Below are 24644 nucleotides of genomic sequence, written 5' to 3'. Positions count from 1 at the left end.
CGCGCAGACCCCCTAAAGCTGATAAGGTTTAGTCTGGCTCGCTGCGGTCCCTCTATTATTTATTATTTATTATTATTTATTTATTCATTCACTTTTACCCGCGAGTTGTTAATTCCGTTAGTTCATTGTCGCCGTGTTACCGTCCACGAAGTTGTTGTTTGCCGCCGTGTTTATCCGTCGCCTTATTTATTTATTTATTTTCATAATTTGCCAGTGCACTCTGCCGCTTTCTCCTCCGTCTCATTCCAGGCGAAAAGAATTAAAAGCCATTTAGCGCCCCCCCCCCCCGAGAGTTGCTCTGTAATTAGCATAACTAATTTAGCAGAAATATTTCCCTTTGCCTCCAATTCACGGTCGCGTGTGTACAGAGCTGGCACACGGAGCGAAAATTATGATGTAGCGGAAAAGATGTCTGCTTGTTAAGTGGGTCTGGGTTGAGTCGCAAAGTGAAGGTACATTTCTGCGTGGTAAATCCAAAGCCACGCCACTCTCTAATCGCCGTTTTGCAACTTCCTGTTTACTGTCACCGGCAAACACATCCCGCACTTTTTTTGTGGCCGTTTTGTGTGGACGGCTGGCGTTGGCCACGGTTTTATCAGCACCAGGTCCAGCCGCGTGGAGGGCTCCTTTGGGTGCTGCCGAGCTACATGGAAGCGGACCACTTTAGTAGCAGCTTACAGCCACAACACAGGCAGCGCTGGCCGGCGTTCAGGACATTACAGAGCGGCCGACAGCGGTGCCAATGGATGTTTGTGGCTGTGGACACATGAAAAACTGCAGCGACGGGCAGGATTTTGGCAACTTTTGCGCTGCCCAGTATCCACTTTCAACCACTTTCACAACTTCTCTTTATGTAGAGACTTTAATTGACTTGTAATTATGCGACCATTGACCAGCTGATGCATATAACACGGCAAAAAAACTCTAAATGGAGTCATGGAAGAATTAATCTTTTCACTGATGTTAAAAGTGATTGCCGTGTGTAAAAGCCCAGATGGAGTTTCACTTTGTAAATCAGAGAAAATGGCTGGTTAAAGAATAATTATCAGAAGATAATGGTGGTGAATGAGCAGAAAGGTGCCTCTCAGCTTGAACCTAAATGGGTTGGTTTTTTAGTTTAATTTGCCTGCATAATTCTCTATTTGAATGAACCTGTGAAAAATAGTTAATGAATAATAAGTTGCAAGTGACTTGAATACACTTGAAATTGAACTTTTTTAAAAATACCTGATTCTTTCCTGATTATACGAGGATCTTTTTCCCATTCCGAATATATAATATTTAAATTTGAATTGCCTTTTTTCTATGGAAACGGAGGACCATGAGTGCTGAATGTTGGAAAGAATTTGAACTGTACAAGTCTCTGTAAATTTGAAAGTCTCTGGACCAATTGGGACCGTTATTTTCATTTGAATATGCCGTGGTTTTATTTAGCTGATATTTATTAGTATTTTATTTTTTCCTCTTTGGTCTAGTTCTGTTGTGTTTATGTTATGTTTAATCTTAAAAAAAACATGAAGAAAAAAAAGCAATGTAGAAGCCACAGCATCATTTGAAGCTAGAATTCTTAAGTCGTTTACTCGATTAATCGGTCGATGGCGTCTTAGTCCAACGCGGTTTTCATTAGTCAATTGATTATTTGACTTGGATTATAGAATTGCACACAAATTAGAAAAGAGAAAACATGGAAACAGGCTACTACAAATAAATTGTCTGTTTGCTGTAACCCGACCCAAAACTTTTCAAGTGGGTCGGTCGGTAGGTAAATTCTTATTTTTTAACTTTGAAGACAAAAAAAAAAGATTCAAATTTTGCTGGAGTGACCACCAGGGGTCAGGCTTCAACAGTCAATGATGGAAAACATCTCGATCAACCCGATCAGGAGACTAAATCTCCCGATTTTAAGATATTTCAATCGACCTTTTGTACGTCATTATCCTTTATTTTGGTAGCGAAGGCGAGCGGGGGGAACATGCGGGGGACACAGGCGCCACCATCTTTGTTGTGATGACGCTGCTGGGCGTGTTTCAATCCCAGAATGCAATGCGCGAGGCAAATTTAAATCAAGCCACACCATGATACAGAGCGGCATGAACGGTGGCCTGGCCAGTGGCGCTGATGGAGAGAAGTCAACAGGTTCAAGGCATTATAGGTCCTTTTATGCAGGGTTTGTTATGTTAGATGCATATGGAGGACCGAAAATTAGCACGCACTTGCGTTGTGCAATGCGTTATTCGTCGCTTGGGATGAAAGTTAAGTTAACTAGCGCATTGAAATTAATCAACATGGCGCTTTAGGAAATACCGGGTCGGTGAGTCGGTGAAATATTTAAAAAATAAAATAATTTGACGTTTTTTTAACAAAATGCTGATATTCATGTTTGAGTCGGCTGGTTTTATACCGGGTCGGTCGGGTTACGGCAAACAGACATATTATTTTGCTCAGCCTTATTAAGATTTTTTTTTTCAACTTTATGATAAACATGGAACAAAAAATATACAAACATGAAAAAAAGAAGGAAAATAAATCAAGACCAAAGAGAGAATGACAGATGTAAATCAAAAGGCATCCTACAAATCAATAAAAACTAAAACACAAATGAACCCACAAAAAAAAAAAAGAAAAACTTCTGTTTCGTTTCTTGTGCAAAAAATATGAACCTAATTTCCAACTTTACTAACTTCAAGTCAGACGATTGATGCGCAGGGTCACTTTTCTTTTTCGGCTACAGCCTATTTTGAAATTAAAATGACTACTTTAAATATTGTCTCCTACATGATTTATAATCCTCCTCTAAATATGACTTCCCCGGGGTGCACTTCTGACATCTACAATCCTTCACCCACAGCATAAACCGTGCTGTAGGGGGATTGGAGGTTTGGATTGGAGGTTTGGATTGGAGGTTTGGATTGGAGGTTTGGATTGGAGGTTTAGGTTTGGAGGTTTAGGTTTGGAGGTTTAGGTTTGGAGGTTTGGGTTTGGAGGTTTGGGTTTGGAGGTTTAGGTTTGGAGGTTTGGGTTAGGAGGTTTAGGTTTGGAGGTTTGGATTGGAGGTTTAGGTTTGGAGGTTTAGGTTTGGAGGTTTAGGTTTGGAGGTTTAGGTTTGGAGGTTTGGATTGGAGGTTTGGAGGTTTGGATTGGAGGTTTAGGTTTGGAGGTTTGGATTGGAGGTTTAGGTTTGGAGGTTTAGGTTTGGAGGTTTAGGTTTGGAGGTTTAGGTTTGGAGGTTTAGGTTTGGAGGTTTAGGTTTGGAGGTTTGGATTGGAGGTTTAGGTTTGGAGGTTTAGGTTTGGAGGTTTAGGTTTGGAGGTTTAGGTTTGGAGGTTTAGGTTTGGAGGTTTGGATTGGAGGTTTGGGTTTGGAGGTTTAGGTTTGGAGGTTTAGGTTTGGAGGTTTAGGTTTGGAGGTTTAGGTTTGGAGGTTTAGGTTAGGAGGTTTTGGATTGGAGGTTTGGATTGGAGGTTTAGGTTTGGAGGTTTGGGTTTGGAGGTTTAGATTTGGAGGTTTAGGTTTGGAGGTTTGGATTGGAGGTTTAGGTTTGGAGGTTTAGGTTTGGAGGTTTGGGTTTGGAGGTTTAGGTTTGGAGGTTTAGGTTTGGAGGTTTAGGTTTGGAGGTTTAGGTTTGGAGGTTTGGATTGGAGGTTTAGGTTTGGAGGTTTGGGTTTGGAGGTTTGGATTGGAGGTTTAGGTTTGGAGGTTTAGGATTGGAGGTTTAGGATTGGAGGTTTAGGATTGGAGGTTTAGGTTTGGAGGTTTAGGATTGGAGGTTTAGGTTTGGAGGTTTAGGTTTGGAGATTTAGGTTTGGAGGTTTAGGATTGGAGGTTTCTTGAGGTGAACGCAGTCTTTTGCCGGTACATTCTGACATAATGTCTCGCTCTCTCCACCATATCGCTTATTGATCCGTCTTCCCCGTCCAAAGCGCTCCTGTCCCCTCCATGTCCTGCTATTATGACGTCTTTTTTGGCCGAGGCGTCTTGGTCCAGTCTCCATTGCGCTTTGCTCCTTTATTTTAATGTCCCCGAGGAGTTGACTGACGGCGATCATTGTCAGTTTTGCTAACTCGTGGTTGGCGCCAGGCGTTTTATTGTAAAAAAAAAAAAAAACGGGCGCTCTCGAATGGGAAAGAGGATAAGAAGAAGTGAAGAGAAAGAAACTGAAAAAGTTGAGCTAAAATATTTTTTTTCCTGGAAGGATTCCAAAATTACAATACTTTATGGACTGTGTAAAGCAGAATATATCCAAAATACTCAAGTGTGGAAGATGGGAAAGATTGCATTTTACTTCATTTAAAATGTGTGTAGGAAAAAAAACATCTAAACTGTTAAGCTCAAGCAATTTTGCAGACACATTTATAAACTAGTGCTGCAAGATTTATTGAAACGGAGTCGCAGTTTGGATGGTCGCAATGAGAAAATCCCACTGCAACTATTTCATGAACACCATTTCCTCTGCAAACAACAATATTCTGTCCTTTTGTATATAGCCTGCTGTCCATGTTCTCTACAAACAATTTAGAAATCAATTTATTTATATTAGTTTAGCAGTTCATATTTTACTCTTCTGTCAACCCTATGAAAGCAAATCACAAATCAAATCACGATTGCAGTGTCAGAAAAATCTGAGGTATCTTTTCCAAACCCATTCAGCCCTCTATTATAAACCCAGTTAAACGTAAAGGTTTATCAAATGAAACTGAAGCAACTTTGAAAATGCCCTTCTCGAAACGTTTAAAAAAGAGAGAAAATAGAGAAAAAATTAAAGTGATAAACTAATACAAGAATAACGTGCATTTCAGATGTTTAAACTTTAAGATTTTCAGATATTTAGTTTGTTTTAGAGGACATTCAGTCTGTTGCATTCACATGACACCACAACATCCTATGATCTCTCTATTCTAAAACTGAGCTGGAGTTCCTGCAGAATTCGGTTTAAGTGTCAGATTGCAGATTACTTGACCTGGTTCATAGTTCATATCTCTGTAATTACTGGGCCTTTCCCCCTGAAATCAAAAGTGGCACAAAGTTCAACCTCTTTTCAGTCCGTATGGAAAAACAAAAGTGAGATAACTCATAACTGTCCACTTTGAGTCATGAGATAAGTGTATGGAGCCAATACCGAACACATAAACAGGTTCAACATTCATGGATTACTTTTAAAACAGTGAATCTCATCATTGACCCGTGCCCTCTAAGATTATAAAAACACATTCAATGACGTGAACGCAGCCTCTTAGGTAAATAATTGCAGTCTTTGGTGTTTTGTTAATTGCGGCAACTCAAATATAATGTGTTGTAACGTGCACCACTGTCTAACTTGTGGTAGGACCGATCAGAAGATGTTAGTTGTACTTGTTGTTTTATCATATTATTCAGTATCCTTCCTGTTTGTGCATTGAAGAAGCCCAGTCGGACTCGCTTAACGGCGGCTGTTCCGCACGGCTGCATCGACCGGAGGAAATCAAGGTCAATTACGTGATCCTCAAAAAAAATCTTCCCTCCCCCGTGAAACTCCCCCCTCGCTGACCTTTTTAACTCCAAAAATCGCCCACGAAAGGCCGGGCGACGCATTTTCACACGGGGGGATTTTAACGCACACCCGCACGATCGGTCATTAAGCACGGTGCGGTTTTTCTTTTAATTGGATGCATTTAGTCGCATGTGTTTTGATGTGGAGACTCGCACTATAAACGACCGTGGGTCTTTTATAAGGGTTTTTTGAGACGGAGTACAACATTTTCAGCAATTTAGCATTGCAGAGGTAAACATTTGCAAGTAAACTTGCAAAAGCATACAATTAGCCAGGCCCTTCTGGATATTGTTGTGGATGTCGGCTTTCAAGCTTTACCTGACACATACGCTTAATTACTGTCCAACTTATGGGTATTGCATATTGCATAACAGGACTAGCTGCAGCTCAAAATAGTTTTTTCTAAATTAAATGTACAACTTTACATTTCTCGCACTGTAAAACAAGGCAAGGCAAGTGTATTTGTTTAGCACAATGCGTACACAAAGTACTGCATCACATAACAGGCAAATATGCACCAAAATCGCAACATAAACTCAAATTATCATTATAAAATTCATATTAAATAAGTTCAGTTCAGCCGTGTGCACAGCTAAACTGAGTGGTTGTTTCAAAACTACAGCAAATATCTAGTACAGAAACTATCAATTCATATTTCAACATGGCGTATATATGCAACATGTGATACAAAACCAGAATCATAACTTATCATGTATTTTCTTTATCTTGTTTTGGGGAGTACACATTTGAATGTGGGTTTCTTAATGCTTATTTTGGGATACGTCGGTGTATAATTTGTCTTGTTTATACTGTAGATCTTTTCATCGCTAAAAATGTGCAAAGTAACTCGTCTCATTGACTTTCAGAGTTTAGTTTTGTCAGTCTGTTCAAGCGAAGAGTTTACACCTGTTTAGTCATTTGAAGGATCTTTCTGAAAGTCCAAGAATAGAATAGACTAGTTTGAGTTTATTCCTTGTTAAACTATTATATTTGGTTAACATAAATAGAAGTAGCCCTTCTATATCTATATCTATCTATCTATAAACAAGCTAGAAACACATACATGAGAAAAATGCTTGTCATTTTCAAAGTTGCGTCTTAAAGCACTTTTGAAGTTTCCTCTCAGTTTATGTCTCGTGTTTATGTCATAAATATGTCATTTAAAAGGGTTGGTACTTAAAGTGTGTATTACAGGTGTTTCTAATTTTGCCTTCATTTGGTGTATTTATACCTGTAGTTTCACATCAATCGAGTAGGTATATTCCAGTCAAAGTTTATTCATAATTTACACAAAGAAACAGCTTTTTTGGCTCTCTACACATAATTCACCAACATAACGTGGCTCTCACATATTTGTATTGGTCAAATAAAATAATGGTGACATTAGATGAGTTTTTGCCCGGTGGTTGCTAGGTAATTTCCAAGTGTGATGTCATCAATTACAAACAGGAAGTGGATTTAGCTTTTAAAGCTCGGGCCTAAAAATGAGCAATAACATTTTTATATATTTTTAGCAAAATTCTAAATATATTTATCTTAACTTTAGTTTTAGTTCAGTGAGTCGTCCAACCTGTCATAGGCACATTAATGGCTGAAATTTAATTTAGCTTCTCGCAACCTTCTTTTGGCCAACCAACCTGAATAAAATTAATTCTGATTAAACATAGAATACCAGGTAAGTAAGTAAGTACATTTTATTTATATAGCACCTTTCACAGACAGAAGTCACAAAGTGCTTCACAAAAACACAGAATAAAACGATAAAAACACAAAAACTTAGTGAGCAATACACATACAACAATATACAGTCAAATCAGTCCCTAAAGCAAATGCAATTAAAAGACTGGACTAAGTAAAAAGGGTTTGAGCTGACCCTTAAAAGCCACAACAGAGTCCAGTGACCGTAGGGAGGGTACTCTTTTCAAACTAAAACGCCGACAATGAATCAGTGGAGAAGTCCGAGTCTCTGGTGTCGTTTTTGTTCCCGCTCGTCGAGTGTTTTCTGACGTTCTTCCATGTCCGTTGTCCCACCTTCAGACCCACGTTCCGGTACTTCACGTGGCACACCTGCGTCCTGGGCATCGTGGGCTGCGCCGTCATGATGTTCCTGATCAACCCCATCTACGCCTCCGCCAGCATCGCCTTCATGCTGCTGCTGCTGCTGCTCATCCACTACCTCAGCCCCACGTCCAGCTGGGGCTACATCAGCCAGGCCCTCATCTTCCACCAGGTAAACCCCCCACCAACCTACAGCTCGGATTGTCGCGTCGTCGACGTTAACACATCTGCATTTGTTTTAGAAGTCGTAGATTTTGGCAATACATCTGGTTACTGGAAGCTTTGTGGTCCCACTTGACAATAATTGCATTTCCATCACCTTATTATACCAAATATTGCATTCGGGACTAGGGCTGTGCCGAAATATTGATATATCGTGATTCTCAGCTTGGTGATACAATATTGAAATCATGGGCTGCCGTATGGATATATCGCCATTTTTAGTATAATTTCCCTGAATTATTTTGTGGCCGCCCTACTGTTGCGTCTTTAAAGAAAGGAATCTTGTTTAAGCAAAACATGTGACGGTTCGACTGTTTTGGCGATTTAAAATGGGCGTGTTTCAAGGTGAGTTTGTGCAGGACGTGGTTTAACAAAGAAAAATGTTGTTAAAATGTATTGGGTTCTTTTTAAAAAATAGTGATGTATCGTAGAATATCATAAGCAATATATCGATTGTCGCATGGATCGCAAAATCGTGATATTATGGTATCATGAGATATTATCGTATCATAGTGCATCAAATCGTGAGGGATCCTGTGATTCCCCGCTGTATTCAGGACTGATAATTCGCCTTATAACGCTCACTTCAGAAGGATTTTTGTAGATTTGAAGGAAGTACCCGAGTTCTAACGCAGGTTTATTCCCATTAATACGGGACCCGGAGACACGAACCCTAAGACATTGCGATTGTGTGCGTCCCGCGTCTGATCCAGTCCAGGAAACGCGGTTATGAAAACGTGAACTTTTAATTTTTATTTTTTATTATTAAATAATAAAAAATAAAATAAAATAATGGGCAATGAATGTGACTTTTATTTCCACATCTCTCTAGCATTGAGCTAAGTACTAACTTGAAACTTGAACCCAACAACGCACAGTCTATGCTGTCGCTATGGAAGACAATTTTCGAACAAGGACAAAAAAAAAAAGTCTATTATAACCTGTTATTTGCTCAAAAAACTCAAAAGTATTTCATCATCGGCCATTTCATTATTCCAAGACCCGGGGGGGATTAGACTCGATGTGAACCAGGCGAAACACTTCCGCAATGAATCAGGCACTAATTATGAAAAATAGTGATTGAATTTGATTGTTCAACAGGTTCAACAATCAACACTTGAATATTGCAATTTAAAAGGAACTTGGAACTTTAAAAATATGTTGGCAGATTTAATTGGCATATGGTTTAGTTCAAAAGAAAGCAAGCAACATTACTTTATTCCTTAATATTGAAATAAAGCAAAGTACAAGGCAAAATAATGTACGGTTTCATATTAGTTGATACAAAATGCTATTTGAGCGATTCTATCATTTATTCCCAAATATTTTCCCGTATGGTTTCATGTGAGATGTCACAGAATCACTATTCCTCTAGTATGTGACCAGCTTCACTATGAAATCATGGGTAATGCACTTCTATACCACACAGCATAGAGAGGTCACCATGTTACCTTTTGTTGGTTTGAAAATGCAGAAATCGACATATTCAAATGTTCAGTTCCAGTTCTGACCCTCGGATTCACTCCTCTGCACGAGCGCATGTTTATGAAGGTAGAACTGTAATAAACACAAAGTCATTATTTGTGTGCTGTAACTCGCCAACGGAAAAGGAATCACAACTTACTCACCGGACTTCTGTTTACTATTGGGATGGTACAGTCCGTGTTTTAATTAGTTAATTATCACTTTAGACGCTTTAGTCCTCAGTAAAATAGTGTAAACAAACAAGGCACACTTTCTCCACGAGTTGAATATTTATTATATCATGGGGGAAAGCTCCAAAGTGCTTATACCTCCTCTTTAAGTAAAGATAAATAGTTAACTTATGACTATTTTACCAGTAGACTCGTCAGTGATACATTTTCCACTAGTAAAATTTTTAATTCTTTTCCACATTGAGACTTTTTAAATACATTTCTAACCAAAATTATGAAAATCAGAAATGGTTTATTCTTTTTGTGACATTTAGATTGAATATTGCCGCTGTCTTTGTTGTAAAAAGGTATTTTCCTATGTGTTTTAGAGTCTGTATAGTCCAGATAACAATTTATAATGATCATAATTATGTTTTATAGTTGACTAGTCTCTATTAGTCAATTCATTGTTGCAGTGATAATTTTTTGGACTGATTTGTGAATTGAAGTTACTTTTTTTTCTTCTAAAAATAGCACTTTTTTAATTTATTTAGATTAATTTATTGCTTTCGCGATTATATTATGACCTGAATAATCACAATTATTGATGAACTGAACCATCTTGTCCTCCCAGTCCATGCCGGTCCCTCTTTCTAAAGGATGAAAACGGTTTGAAATCCTCACATACTTATGCAGCAATACCTTCTTGTGACGGACAGAAGCAGATACATTACATTCCAGTGGCACTCGGGCGTATTCGAATGCTCCTCACACTTTAGGCGAGATGGGCTCTTGACCAAACACGAGTATCTCCTTCTCCGAGAATGACAAGCGCCCGGGCCCTCATCCACACGCACCACGCGTTCGGAAATACAACCTCAGTGCTGCACTGTCGTTACAGGAACCACAAAAACGGCATCCGCTCCGTTATACGAGCGGCTGTACCTGAGCCAAAGCTTTATACAGACACACAAACAGACACACAAACACACATACGTACTGCTGCCTCTGCCAAGCGCTCGGGCATTTACGAGACAAAACACGCGCCGCCTTGTCATTCCCACAACCGCTATCTGTCGCGTTTATATCTAAGGTGCCAGGCACACGGGTGAATCTGCATCTTCAGCCTCTTAAAACGAGCATAAAGTACACACAAGGGGCACTCAGGTGTGTCGTGTGGTGTGTGATAATATTGTTTTCCGTCAGAGATTTGCACAGTCTTGAGGGTTGTGCTGTAGCGCCGCGAGGTTAATCGCTCTTGGGTTTTTGAATGGACGCGGTTGGAAACGACTGCGATTTTGAGAAAAAAAAAGTCATGATTTCAGTGAAACGACAAACGATCCTGTCTCGTTTCAGTTCATGGGTCTAGTTCAGTGTCTTTGTCAATGCCCCTGGACTCGTTTTAAAGTCTGAACTTTGAACAGAATCCTATTAATTAATCAAACATCAATTCTAAATCGAATCGCAATTGCAATACTTTAGCAAGTTTTAGTCATTTCTAATTGTTAATGTTCATCTTGGGTCTTTTTGGTGTGGTTTGGATTTGTGACTTTAGAGGAAGAAATCTGATTAAAAGTCGTTGATTAAAAGTCTGTATTGTTTATAGTAAAATAATGAATATTGTATTTAATAAGACAAAATTAAAATCTAATCTGACTTCGAGGGAAAAATGTGATACTGTCTTTTTCTGATATCTTTCAACTCTTCTATAAAGCAGAACTAAGTAACATTTTCACCTTATTGAAAGTATTTTTGTCCCTGTGATGGATAAATGTGTATTTTTGGGGCGTTTGACGTGTCCGTCGTCGCCCCCTGCTGTCCCTGGGAAGAAAACCAGCCTTGAAGTATTTGCCGACATCGACATGAAAACAACTCTCCTGAGAAACCCTGGCTCTTTTTCTTCTGACCATGTGTTTTCACATGAGATCTGCAGGGGGAGCTCTTTGACCAAAGTTTCTTAGTTTTGCTTTATTTTAAATATTTTTTAGGTATTTAGTTACTTGTTTTATTCCTTGTTTATTTGTTTAGGGTTCTTTTCTCTAATTAAATTTAAATTACAGTATGAATTTCAAAAATATTGGACTATCTGAATCATAATTATAATTGGAACGGCCACCATTAAAAACCTGTTAACCCTTTTAATAAATATTCCTTTGTGTTTAAAATGGATGCGTTTAAAATGTCCACTGCAATCTGAATTAAGGCTGCACGATATCGAAAATTATATCGATATATTAAGCATTGCAGTAACGGTGTGATTTTAATATTCTCCTTGACACGATCATTTCAGTTACATTGAAACAAAATAATCAATTTTCATCAAAATAAAAACGGAGACAAAACGATTTTTGATTTTAAAAATTGTGTTTTTGCAACATATTTAGCTTTTCGCATTAACGACCACCGTGTCAGCCACTCGATACTTTTGCCACCTTTTTTACAGCGCCCAAACTAAATCTTAATGTCAACAATGATGTTACAAATCTAATGGTAGTAATGTTATAGCAGTTCAACATGAGAATGATGGCGTTTCCCTGGCGCAGCCCGGCACAGATAGGCTTTACATCACTGCGCTGTGTCCTCTGCTGCTGAGCCTGTTGCGTTCAAGGAGAAGAGTCTGGTTGCCAAGCGGCTGAGGTTGCCAAGTGGCTGCGAGCAGAGCAGAGAGGAGCGGGGCCTCGCCAGCAGCATGTCACCAGGGAGAACATTATTACAACCACTTAACTTATTGGGACTTTCTATCCGCCTCCACATACACACTCATTTCTTCTTCCGCTGCCGACGAGAAATGTTTAAAACAGACCTCACGACAAGGCTGAACCGTGTGTTGTACTGTAACTGTAGTATAGGCAAACGATACCAAACTATGCAACCACGCCGTACCAAATACCATATATCAACAGTCACCCGCAGACCAGAGTGTGACCTGTCCAGTCTTTGCCCACACCGCTGTTGTGTCCCTGGGCAGGACACTTCACCCACAATGACTCCATTCACTTACTGCGTGACCCGTTTAGACGGTAAGGCGATCCGACGAAATTAAATAAATTAGGCTGAGCTAAATAATATGTCTGTTTGCCGTAACCCGACCGACCCGGTGTGAAACTAGCCGACTGAATTTTTTTTCTCTGCATTTTGTTGTCATTCTTTTATTTTTCAATTATTTCGCCGACTCACCGACCGGACTTCCCTAAATCACCGTGTCGAATATTTATCACGCTTGCTATCCTATCTTTCATCTTTATAGCAAAGATAACGCACTGCGCAACGCATGTGTGTCTTTATAATCACTCCCCCACATGCGTCTGTAACAAAACAGACCATGAGTTAATGGTAACACTTTGCCTTTTACAAGTTGGTTTGCCTCTGGCGGCGCCACTCAAGTGTCCATAGGACATGCCAGGCTCTGTCAGGGTGTTTTACGCATTGCATTCTGGGATTGAAACACGCCCAGCAGCGTCGTCACAACAAACATGGCGGCGCCCATGTCCCCCGCATGTTCCCCCCGCTCGCCTTAGCTACCAAAATAAAGGATAGCGGCGTACAAAAGGTCGATTGAAATGTCTTAAAATCGTGAGATTTAGTCTCCTGATCGGGTTGATAGAGACGTTTTCCGTCATTGACTGTTGAAGCCTGACCCCTGGTGGTCACTCCGACTCAAAAAATGGCAAAATTTGGATATTTTTTTTTGCCTTCAAAATAAAAAAAATAAGAATTTGCCTACCGTCCAACCCAGATGGAAAATGTTGACTCGGGTTACAGCAAACAGACAATTTATTTGGGGTAGCCTTACGTAAATATATATATTTTAGATCTTTACTATTGAACTACAACATAACTAATTTTGAATATTTTTTTTACTGTAAAATGCAATATGGATCCAAACCGCTTAATAATCGAAACAAGTGGACATACTTCCTGTTCAAAACTGCATAAGTGATAAGCCCCGCCTCTTTGTGAGCAGAGAATTGTCACTTACAGGTTTTTGGTTTTGTTTTGAAACGTGGCTATACATTTTAGAACCCTACATGTACCACTTAGTCATTTTTTGAAATAATCACAAGGGGGCGGAGATAGGGGGTAGGTGAAAACAGGACTTTTCAGAGCGCTCTGAGCCTCAGTTGGAGGAGAAAGGATTACTCAAACATGCAGGAATCCTTAATAATACAACTTTGATTTAACTAATGACAAAGTACAGCTGTAACAAGGTGAAAAGCTCATGAAAGTCGCTTTTGCGTAACGCGTCCCCTTTAACACCCTCCGTAAACTCCGTCGGCGTCTTAACTGCAGCGTCGCCGCGCGTTAATACCATGTACATCCCATCTTTTTATGCAAGCGCTTTCCAACATGGCCGACCGCCAACTGGGTGACATTGAGCCGAAAGGGAAGGTCCGCGAAAGCAACGCCGCCGCTGACAACTGTGTTTACGGCGGAAAAACGGGAGAGGAGATGGTATCGGGGGGCGGAGCTGAATATTCAACGTTTTATATGAGCGATGGAGAGTTGATGGATGAGAGCGAGGTGGCCGTCGAATCGTGATGCTCTGATGGATGACAAACGGGGAAACGCAGATAAACGGGAAGAACGAGATGACTAAAAGCACTGGGGTTTAGCTCTGGGGCCTTGTTTTATTTTGTTTCCTGTTGCCAAAATTACAGGCCAAAAGCATCATTTTGGAGATTAGATATCCGCGCTATAAAATCCTCTTGATTTATTACTGTTCGGACAAAGACGAACAGCATCCACAACGTTTTATACTAAATTGGGATGATTGCTTCTCAATTTATGGGGCTGTATTAACATCAAGGGAAGCAATTTATTTCTCCCATCATTACTTTAAGTGCAATAAGTACACTCTCCAATTGAAGAACATGGACAAGTTATTTTAAAGTCGCTAATGTAGGAGCCATAACTGTTTTTGTAGATGCTGCCAGGAAGTGTGTGCCGCTTCTTATTTAAGGTCAATATAAATCATAGATGTAGGAATGTTGTATTTCCTGTTTATTTTCAAAATATAAGGTAGGCAAAAAGGTCAACTGCGTGTATTATATGTACCATAAACTTCTCATGTCGGTCAAGTTTAAGGAAAGGGTTGCGAAAAACATGCAACAATGTCCTAAATGTTTGTTATAATATTGAAAAAATGCATCAGTTTGTTGTAGAGATGTCAGTATTATTTTGTTAATTGGTAATTGTGAGTATTCAGGTCACAATTTATATTTGTATAAGAACTAAAAAAATAATACGTATGTAACTTAATTTCAATTAAATTATTTTTTATTTTCTCTAATAAAGTAAATGAATGAACAGTAAATGAACAGGTTTGTTTTAGAACATAAACAACCAAATGAACAAACAAAAGAGGAATTAAATGAAATAAAACAAAATTAAAATAAATAAATAAAATACATAAATAAATAAAATACATAAATAAATAAAATACATAAATAAAATACATGAATAATATACATAAATAAAATAAATACATAAAATACATACATAAATAAAATAAATACATTACATACATTAAATAAATACAACAAATACATAAAATAAAATGATGTATCACACAACACACAACATAACTGGGCAGAACCAGAGACAACACAAGGTAAACAAAGTAATACAATGAATAAAATAAAATGAGAAAATAAGGCGGTGGCATCCAACAAAAAAGAAGATTTTAAGCATATCAAGTCCAAAATAACTGTCCCTTTTGCCCATGGTCTATTTTGAAGTCGAGTCCAGAGTTTATTTGGACCTACATTTTAAGTGTCTATCAATAATATCGCTCTGTTTATGTCATATCAACTCAACTCTTTTTTTTCATTCACAAAGCAGAGCGACGGTAATCACAATCGGACGTTGTGAATGAAAGTAAATGTTAGGGCGTCACTGTTTGGATTACGCTGTCAATAATTGTCTGTATTTTTCATATCTTGACGTTTCTCCTCACAGTAATCACTCTCACGCTGACGTTTGATGGTGCGACATCCCTGTTGTCAAGTCATTCAGCAACAGAGAGTGGCTGCCATTCTGTGCCAATGGCCTAAACCACATTACACGTTTCAATCATCTGTGGGTAGCGGATTATTAAAACATAATGTTATGCATTACTTATTTACAGACACACTGTCCAAATGTCGGTTTTCCATACAGTTACAGGTGTAGAATATTTCCCCATGTCATGTAGATTTTTATTCCTCTTGTGGTCGCATGGAGAAAGAGATTTCACGTCTGGAGCCGCATGATTACATCCCATAAAAGCGCCACGATACAGCCCCCGGAACACGGCCAGAACCACAATCTTCGCGTCTGTGTTACCGCACGTTGTTGTTCCCAAACCATCTGAAGGACAATTTAGTAAAACGTTCTGAAGTCAAAGAAGCAATGAATACTAAATCATTACGTCAAATGGCCTCACTGTACCGTTTTTATGTAAATTACTGTCATTTTCGAGAGAAGTGCAGTAATGAGAAGGATTTTTAGTGTAGATTCTGATTCCCAGGGAGTTTTGAATTTCACTCAATATTTGTGGTTTACATGTATTCATTTATTACCAAAAAAACACACACACACAATGAATTCAAGCTAAAAATAATGAGTTTCACCGTTTGTAGTCGATGCTTCTGCCTATAGATACTTTTCTCAATACTACTTCCATTCCCTTCTACGTATCGATGGACCGCAGAGTCTCTTAAAGTGTGTTTTAATGTTACTTGGCAAAAAAAAAAAAACACTTTCTTCTTGACTCGCTGTTTAAATCAAAGTGAGCCGGGGAAATGTAAAACCGACCATAAATGTTTACCGCCAGGTTGTTGCATTATGCAGAGGCGTAATGGCTTACAAGTACGCACCTGAAGCCATAGAAACGACACCTGGATACCGAACGTCTTGTATTTTTCCCCCTCCAGGTGCGTAAATACTTGCTGATGCTGGACGTGAGGAAGGACCACGTGAAGTTTTGGAGGCCTCAGATCTTGCTGATGGTGGCAAACCCTCGCAGCAGCGTGGGCCTCGTCACGTTCATCAACGACATCAAGAAGAGCGGGCTCTACGTCCTGGGACACATCCAGCTCGGGAGCCTCAGTAAGCAAACAAAAGCACAACACTTTGACCTCGTGTGCTGCACTGTAAGCTCTGAAGTATCAAAGGCGCTGCGCAACTTTTCTGGTGGAGGGGAATTAAACTCTTCATTAAATTGTACCGTATTTTCCGGACTATAAGTCGCACCTTTTTTCATAGTTTTGGCCGGGGTGCGACTTATACTTATATTTATACTTATATACTTATACTAATACTCCGGAGCGACTTATATGTGATAATTTGTTATTTTCACACTTGCAACCTTATTTCATACTCCAGTGCAACTTATATATGTTTTTTCTTCGCTATTATGCATTTTTTGGCTGGTGCGACTTATACTCCAGTGTGACTTATAGTCCACAAAATACGGTAGGTGTTTTTATTCCAAACAGTATTGAAATCCATGCATTTTGAAGTGTGATTGGGCTCGCCTTACCCCAGATCTGACCTGTGACTTGGCTAGAGAGGTCATCACTATGGTAACCTATCGTCACCGACCTCCAGTTCCAGCTCGATTCCTCCAAACGCTTCCAAAGATCGCATACAAACGAGTTAACTTTAATAAAACAAAAGTAATATATAAAAAATAAAATAAACTCATTTCATTTCGGTGCCGCTGCCCTGGATATTCCACAGCTATTTTGTTTATTCGAAAGTGCTTTAAATCCAATCAAACAAGTGTGTTTAATGTGCCTATTAATTATGAGCAAAATAAATCAAGCGCATTGATGCTACTTTGCTTTTAAAAGAAGAGTTAAAGTCATTAAAGGGAAGCGGGTGCGATGTGAGCCGACCCGTGGCACTAATTACAACCACAGGTGATTTATTTGTATTTTCTCATCCTTATGAGTCAACAAACATTTGCATCATAAAACGTACCGTATTACCTCTATTTCTTATTTTTAGTTTTCTTTTCTTTTCACGTTGCTTTTGCCATCAGTCGAAGTAAGTGTGCTGTGAGTCTTACGTTGCATTTTATTTTTGATTTGTTTATTTACTTTGTTTGTTTGCGTGATTATGCCTTTTATATTCACGTTTTGTCTCAATTTAGCAAGTGTTTTATGAATGATTTTATGACTTGCTCTTTCTACATTTTACAAGCAACATCTCAGTCAGTAGTAAATTATTGAAATATCATTGTGGATGTTAAAACATATTGTCCATTGATATTATTTTACCTTATTATACTTTAGACCATAATTCACTTTTTAGTCATTTAAAATAATATATTATGTGAAAATTGGCTAAATCAGCCTTACATATTGGTCAAAAAAGATTGGCAGTCGTGTGCAATAGTGTTTTTATTGCCAAAACAATGCAGTAAAATTGTCCTTTCCTATTGTGACCTGTAATTTGCTCTGATGGCGTCACCTGCTTGTCTCCATGGAGATCATTTTAATGCCACAGTGAGGAGTAGGAATGTCAAGATTATTAGGGTAATCGATGATCGTGATCATACAGGTCATAATGTGATCGTAAGAACCAAAAAGCTGAATAACTGACGGTATTGACTCTTTTCTTTCTCTGTTGACTGTTTTACTGAAGTTAACGACTCTTTTCTTTCTCGTTTGACTGAAGTTATTGACTCTTCTTTCTCCGTTGACTGTTTGACTGAAGTTATTGACTCTTTTCTTTCTCCGTTGACTGTTTGACTGAAGTTATTGACTCTTCTTTCTCCGTTGACTGTTTGACTGAAGTTATTGACTCTTTTCTTTCTCCGTTGACTGTTTGACTGAAGTTATTGACTCTTTTCTTTCTCCGTTGACTGTTTGACTGAAGTTATTGACTCTTCTTTCTCCGTTGACTGTTTGACTGAAGTTATTGACTCTTTTCTTTCTCCGTTGACTGTTTGACTGAAGTTATTGACTCTTCTTTCTCCGTTGACTGTTTGACTGAAGTTATTGACTCTTTTCTTTCTCCGTTGACTGTTGGAGGTTATTGATTTGTTTCTTTCTCCGCGGTCTTCGCTCGTCTGGACTCGAGTGGAACTGGACTTGGCGCCGCATCAGACTCCTGCAGTGAGAATGATTGTGTTCATTACCACTGGAGTGTGCTGCTGCTAATTCAAGCCCGGGCCGAGCACTTGGTCCGGGCCGAGGAATATGAAACAGCCATTTGTTTGATTATAATGAGTTTGTTGTGGAGAACTACTTATACTGCACTTTCTCTTGTTGTTTTAATGCGGTCCTTATGATGCGTGCGATGAAGTGTTTTGACTGGCACGAAAGGTGGAAAATGTCTATATCTGAAGCCACAACAAACAGGTCTCCATCTCATTCCATCACTATGGTACTAAGAACTTTGAAGGTGCATTGTTTGACTTCTCTCGTGGGGAGATGCTATTGCTTAGTCTTTAAGGCCGTGGCTGCAGAGCCGCGGTGCGGTCAAATGGCCCCGCAGTTTCAGGAACCGTGGCACTGCCATATAGCCTCATGCCTGACCCGGACCCAGACCCAGACCCTGACCCTGACCCGGCGCGGTCAAATAGCGCAGCAGTTTCAGGAGCCCGGCACAAAATAACATGGCAGTTTCGGCCGCGCGCCGCGGCTCTGTAGACACTCCCAGTCTTTAATGTTACGCACTATGGCTTTAACCCCCCCCCCCCCGATTTTATTCATGAAATTCCTAGTAAAACATGTCATCTGCTTGTCCCCATGGAGAAAGATACGTTTGTCATACTGAGGAGCATGCAGAAACATCTCCATGGAGACGAACTGTGGCAGGTGGAGGATCGTCTTCTAGAAAAGTGCAAAATATGTAACAACATAATATATGGCTCCAGCGATCCCATTTGGTCTTCTGTTAAAAAACTTTTTTTTTTAATTCTCAGACCAGAGTTAGTTTGTTTTTCATACCTGAGAGTTTCGACTGGTCACTCTGTCTTCTTCAGAGTGGTCACGTGATGGTGCTGGAAACACGCCCAAGGGACAATAAACCAGGACAAGGGGGGCCTTTTAACTCTCACACTCCCGGGATACCGTCCTGAAGATTTTGGGACGGCAAATGAAAACACGTCACATGACCACTCTGAAGAAGACTGTGAGTGAGGTCTGAAAAACAAAACACACTCTGGTCTGAAAAAGGAACCTTCTAGAATGTAAGATTTGGCTAGCAAATAAAGTCATGAAGTCGTCTAAAATACTGATTTCAAAATGCTATAAAAACTATTTCATGGTTTGAAATATTGACTCAAGTTCTCAGCCAAGGCTTTCAATAAGATCTGCTGCACTTTGGGTCCTTTAGCCGAGTGCAGATGGTTCGAGTTTGCATCAGAGGGGGTCCCGGCAGCAGCAGACCGACTAGAGCCTTTGTATGCGTTATGGGTGTGCAGTGTTTGATTGATCACCCGCCTCTCTGCGTGTGCCTCTATGGCTGTTTCTCCATCTCAGCAGTCACATGTGTTTGAATCTCACTCATCACACATCACATTGTCTCCCCGAGTGCGCCCGTAAAACTGTGGAGTCCAATATTGCCACATCCATCAATCAGCCGTCAATCAATACTGCTTTACCTTTCCCACAGGGGCAATTTCAACACATTGAGCGGTAAAACTCGAGTATAATTGAATAACTCAAACACAGGCTCAGACGTTCGAAAGTAAACGACTTTAAATAAAAACAATCGACACGTTAAATTAAAAGATCATATATAGGTGCTGTTTCTGATGTGCTTCTGATAGACCTCAACGTCAGTCCTGCGTCTTTGTACTTTGCACTCTCCTCTTGTTAATGCTCTAGTGGTTATTTCTTTTTCTAGAATCCATTAAGGGTGCACATTTAGAACTTTAAAAATGAGACGGACGTCCAAAAACAGAAGATAGTTTTCAAACATCCACCATGTTGTTCTTAAAGGACACATATTATGCAACTTTGACTTTCTTCAGCTTTGACCGTGTGACATTGTTCCCTCGACAGTTGTATTTAGGCCAAAAAATAAAGGTGTGTTTCCGGTAACATTGAAAAAAAAATCCAGGTCGGTAGGTCGGATATTTAAAAAAAAAAATTAAATATATTTTAAAATCCTCGCACAGGTTTTGCAGAAGTGAGTGCTTTGCATTGATGTGGCCTTATTGGTGCAGATATTGAATCAAATAGTTATCTTTATCTATACTAGTCCAACCACAGGAAAAGAGCCGTTGGCAGACAACTTTTTAGTAATTACCGCTCTATTGTGGTCCGCGCGCCATGATCCGCGGCGCTGTCGCCCTGCGCGCGTGTTCGGTGAGCTTTCACTATTTTTCTTATTGTCTCGTGATGATGTGAGCACTTTTCGACAGTCGCGCCAAATAACTTCACCGCTGAAACCCCGGGCGTGCATATTGCCCATGGATCTATTATATTATCATGGCTGTGGTCTGCACGCTGCCCAAAAAGAGCATCTGCAAACATAGATCATCTATGCGACCGAAACAAAAACAAAACCTATGAAAAGTGCAGTGATTTTCATTTCTTACGATCCGCACAGATTATTTTTTCCTCCAGCTTTTGGATTCGCTCTAACAATTTGACATCCTCGAAACTTTAAAAAAAATTTTTTTGACATTCTCGAAACGGTCGGCCAGTAAATATGCGATTAATGTTTAAGGTGGGGTTCTAAAGTCCAGCTCGGTCGGGTTACTGCAAACACCAGTGAGCTTCAGTCATCCTTGTTTGGGGCCGTTCACTAAGTCTTTCCCCTCTGAGCCTCAGAAAACAATCTCTGCCGTCAAAACACGTCCATTACAACCTCGTGCCTCCTTTAGCATGTCGGGGGGGGAAGCTAGGTTTCTTCATCTTCCCTCTGCCACCAGTAGATGGAGCGTTGACTCAATTTCTGACATGAGAAACTCTTCACTTACAGAAGAACAGATTAAGGTTTATTGCCGTTGTCAGTGAATAAAAACAAGATTCACAAACTAGGAACTCTTTTCGGCGATAAGGGGCAACATGAAAACAATATACCGTATTTTCTGTACCATAAGTTGCACCTTTTTTCATAGGTTTTGCCGGGGTGCGACTTATACTTATATTTATACTTGTATAGGAGCGACTTATATGTGATATAATTTGTTATTTTCACACTTGCAACCGCATTTCATGCTCCAGTGCAACTTATGTATGTTTTTTTCTTCTCTATTATGCATTTTTTGGCTGGTGCGACTTATAGTCCGGAAAATACGGTACTAGAAAAAAGATAAAAATAAAAAGGCATGAATAAAAAAATTGGTTACTTAAATAAGATAAAAAATAAAATTATACTAAATACTTTGATAAATATAATACATGATGTCAATGTGTTCGCTTTTTTATTCTAAAACATGACATGTCAAAGCAAAAAAGAGCATGTTTAAAGGTCAAGAACAATACAAAACATGCAAAGTATTTTAAATAGAGGGCTTTACGGGACTTTAAAGTGCTCAGAGTTGTCTTGGACTTTATTGTACACTGCCTGCCTGGCTTAAAAAAAACATTGCCACCACATTACATGGTCTTTTCTTTGCAGTATTTCCCACCTTTATGTCTACAACGTTCAAACACTAAGGTATCCAAAAGTAGGTTAAAAAGCCAAGCCGAGCTGTATAATACCGCTGCGTGATCCTGTTTAACCTCCCTGTGTGTTGTCCCTCTCTCGCAGGCTCTCTTCCCTCAGACCCGCTGCAGTCTCAGTACGACTCGTGGTTGTCCCTCGTGGACCATCTCAACATCAAAGCCTTCGTCAACCTGACTCTGGCCGATTCGGTGCGACACGGAGTTCAGCATCTCCTCTTCATCTCCGGACTGGGTCAGTGCAGCGCCATCACACTTCAGTCAAAGCGTTAAACGTCGGTCTGACATCGGAGCGCCCTTTGAATGTCGACGTCTGATACTTATAAATGAGCAAAACACCAACAGTAGATGGAGGGTATTGTGTGGCTTTTTTACAATCAATAAAATAAATAAATCTATGGGGGAAATGTATAGGTTTCAAAGTGATGAAAATCTAGCACGGTTACCAATGAAGAATTCAAAACAAATGAATATGCTTTTTTTTTCTTTTTTTTTTTACTGAGTTTTTTTCTTAATTTGGGTAATTTTTATGAATTTACTCAGATTTTTTTTTTTTAAATTATTATCATTATTATAATTTTTTTTCAGTTCAATAGATAAATATACACTATACACTGAATATGTCATTTTAAAGGAGCACTATGTAACTTTTTTCGGGTGGTCCGCTACCTCCTTGTAGGGTTCAGATACTAAAATGTCAAACTTGATTTTAATTCTAATAAATATACTCTTTTTAGGTCAATGTTTTACATTTTTTTGACATTTTCAACAAGAAATAATAGTACTTTCTTAAATCATTGTAGTCTCGTTCTAGTTCTGATAAAGCTCAAGATCATTTTAAAACGGTCAAAGGTCAAATTTTTTCCTATTTTATGATTTTTTTTCAGGAACAATACTTGTTCCTATGAGTATCTAGTTTCAATATTAGTTTTAGTGTCTCATTTCTGCTACTTTTAACAACCCAACCTCCTGCATTCATTCAAATACAGTCACATGCATTCTTACTGCACACCTCTCCATAGATTTGACATGTAACAAATAGCTAAATACCATACAGTGCAACGCTAAGCAATAACATCTCCATGGAGACAACAAGCAGGGTATATCATGCCGCACCTTTAACTAATGCCTCCTTTTATTGCATTACCCTTGTAACACTATATATATTTCTATTATTTCCAGGTGGGATGCGGCCAAACACTTTAGTCCTCGGTTTCTACGACGACTGCGCTCCTCGCGACACCCTGCTCGACCCGGCGCTGTCCTCCAGCCAGTCCGTAGACTTGTCCAGCCAGTTCCAGGACGTGGAGCGCACCTCGCCCCCGTTTCACTTCGCTTCCCTGCGCGAACCCGGCGACAAACAGGGCCCCAACGAAGACGGCAAGGTCCTCGGCCCCCAGGAGTACGTGGCCATCATCGCCGACGCCATGAAGATGTCCAAAAACGTCACCCTGGCTCGGTATTTCAACGGCTTCGACCGCGTGGAAGCGCTGTCGCCCCAGTCGTTCTCGCAGTTCAAAAGCGCCGTGTTCATCGACGTGTGGCCGGTCAACCTGCTCCGTCCCGACAGTTGCAGCTACGTGGACACCTGCTCCCTCTTCCTGCTGCAGTTAGCCTGCATTCTGAACATGGTCCGGGCCTGGCGCAAAGCTACCATCCGCCTTTTCCTGTGCGTGGAGGAGGGACGGAGCGTGCAAGGGGCGGAGCAAAAGCTAGGCCACCTGCTGAAGGAGTTGAGGATCAAAGCGCAAGTCTACCCGGTGCCGTGGGACCAGCAGGTGGCGCTGCACTGGCAACGGCAGGGGGATTTCAAGTCGGCGGAATCGTCGGAAAGCGCGAGGCAGGAAGAAGAGGAGGAGGAGGAGTACGCCAACAGTTTCCCCAGCAACACCTCGCGCCTTTCGGATGAGTACCTCGCCGCGGTGAACGCGTTAATCCTGGAGCAGGCCAAACCCCCCGCCGCCGTCCGCTTCCTGTACCTGCCCCGCCCGCCCGCCGACACGCGCCGCTACGCCTCGTACCTGCACCAACTGGAGCTGCTGACCAAAGACCTGGGGCCGACGCTGCTGATCCACGGAGTCACGCCCGTCATCACCACGGATCTCTGAGGACGGCGGGAGTCCTCCGCTTCGGAACGACCGGTGACGCGGGGCCAGACGCGCTGAGATTGAGGACCACGTTGTCCGCGGCCCAAAGTCCAAGCCCAAAAACTATGTCGGGGACTATTTATAGGTTATTTAAAGCAGAAAATATAATCCGAGTCTGAGCGGCGCACTGTCTATACATTGGAAAGTTGCGGAAAAGTATGTTTAGTAGTTCAATTGTGGAGAAACTGAAACGATAGTACACAAATATAGTACTTTATTTCTGTGGCGTTTTACTTCTGAGACTGTAGCAAAGCCGGAGTTTATCCAGGCTTGGGAGCGAGAAGACGTGTATATATATCTATATATCTATTTTTTATTTTGAAGACTTTTAAATTTATGTAGCAATCTGTCCAGTTTGAGCTGATTTGATTAAATGATGGTTTTATAATCATTCTGTTATGATAAATTTAATAGATTTATCACCTTTTATTACCTGCAAGTCAGG

General features: G+C 40.2%; 1 protein-coding gene across 1 annotated transcript in view; it reads left to right on the top strand.

Annotated features, from left to right (window-relative positions):
- The window catches only part of LOC140368701 (solute carrier family 12 member 9), an 89858-nt gene extending 65454 nt beyond the window's left edge, over window positions 1-24404 (top strand). The window contains exons 10-13 of the mRNA XM_072455738.1: window positions 7565-7757; window positions 16356-16530; window positions 22141-22287; window positions 23235-24404. Coding sequence (XP_072311839.1) covers window positions 7565-7757; window positions 16356-16530; window positions 22141-22287; window positions 23235-24160 — 1441 coding nt within the window. The 3' untranslated portion in view covers window positions 24161-24404. The remainder of the gene's footprint in view (window positions 1-7564; window positions 7758-16355; window positions 16531-22140; window positions 22288-23234) is intronic.
- The last annotated feature ends 240 nt before the right edge of the window (window positions 24405-24644 follow it).

This window comes from Eucyclogobius newberryi, unplaced genomic scaffold (assembly GCF_026437365.1).
Source record: "Eucyclogobius newberryi isolate DKJ021-1_F unplaced genomic scaffold, fEucNew1.0.hap1 SCAF_10, whole genome shotgun sequence".
NCBI classification, from domain to species: Eukaryota; Metazoa; Chordata; class Actinopteri; order Gobiiformes; family Gobiidae; genus Eucyclogobius; species Eucyclogobius newberryi.
Note: the sequence above shows the minus strand (reverse complement) of the source record. Positions and strands in the feature narration are given on the sequence as shown.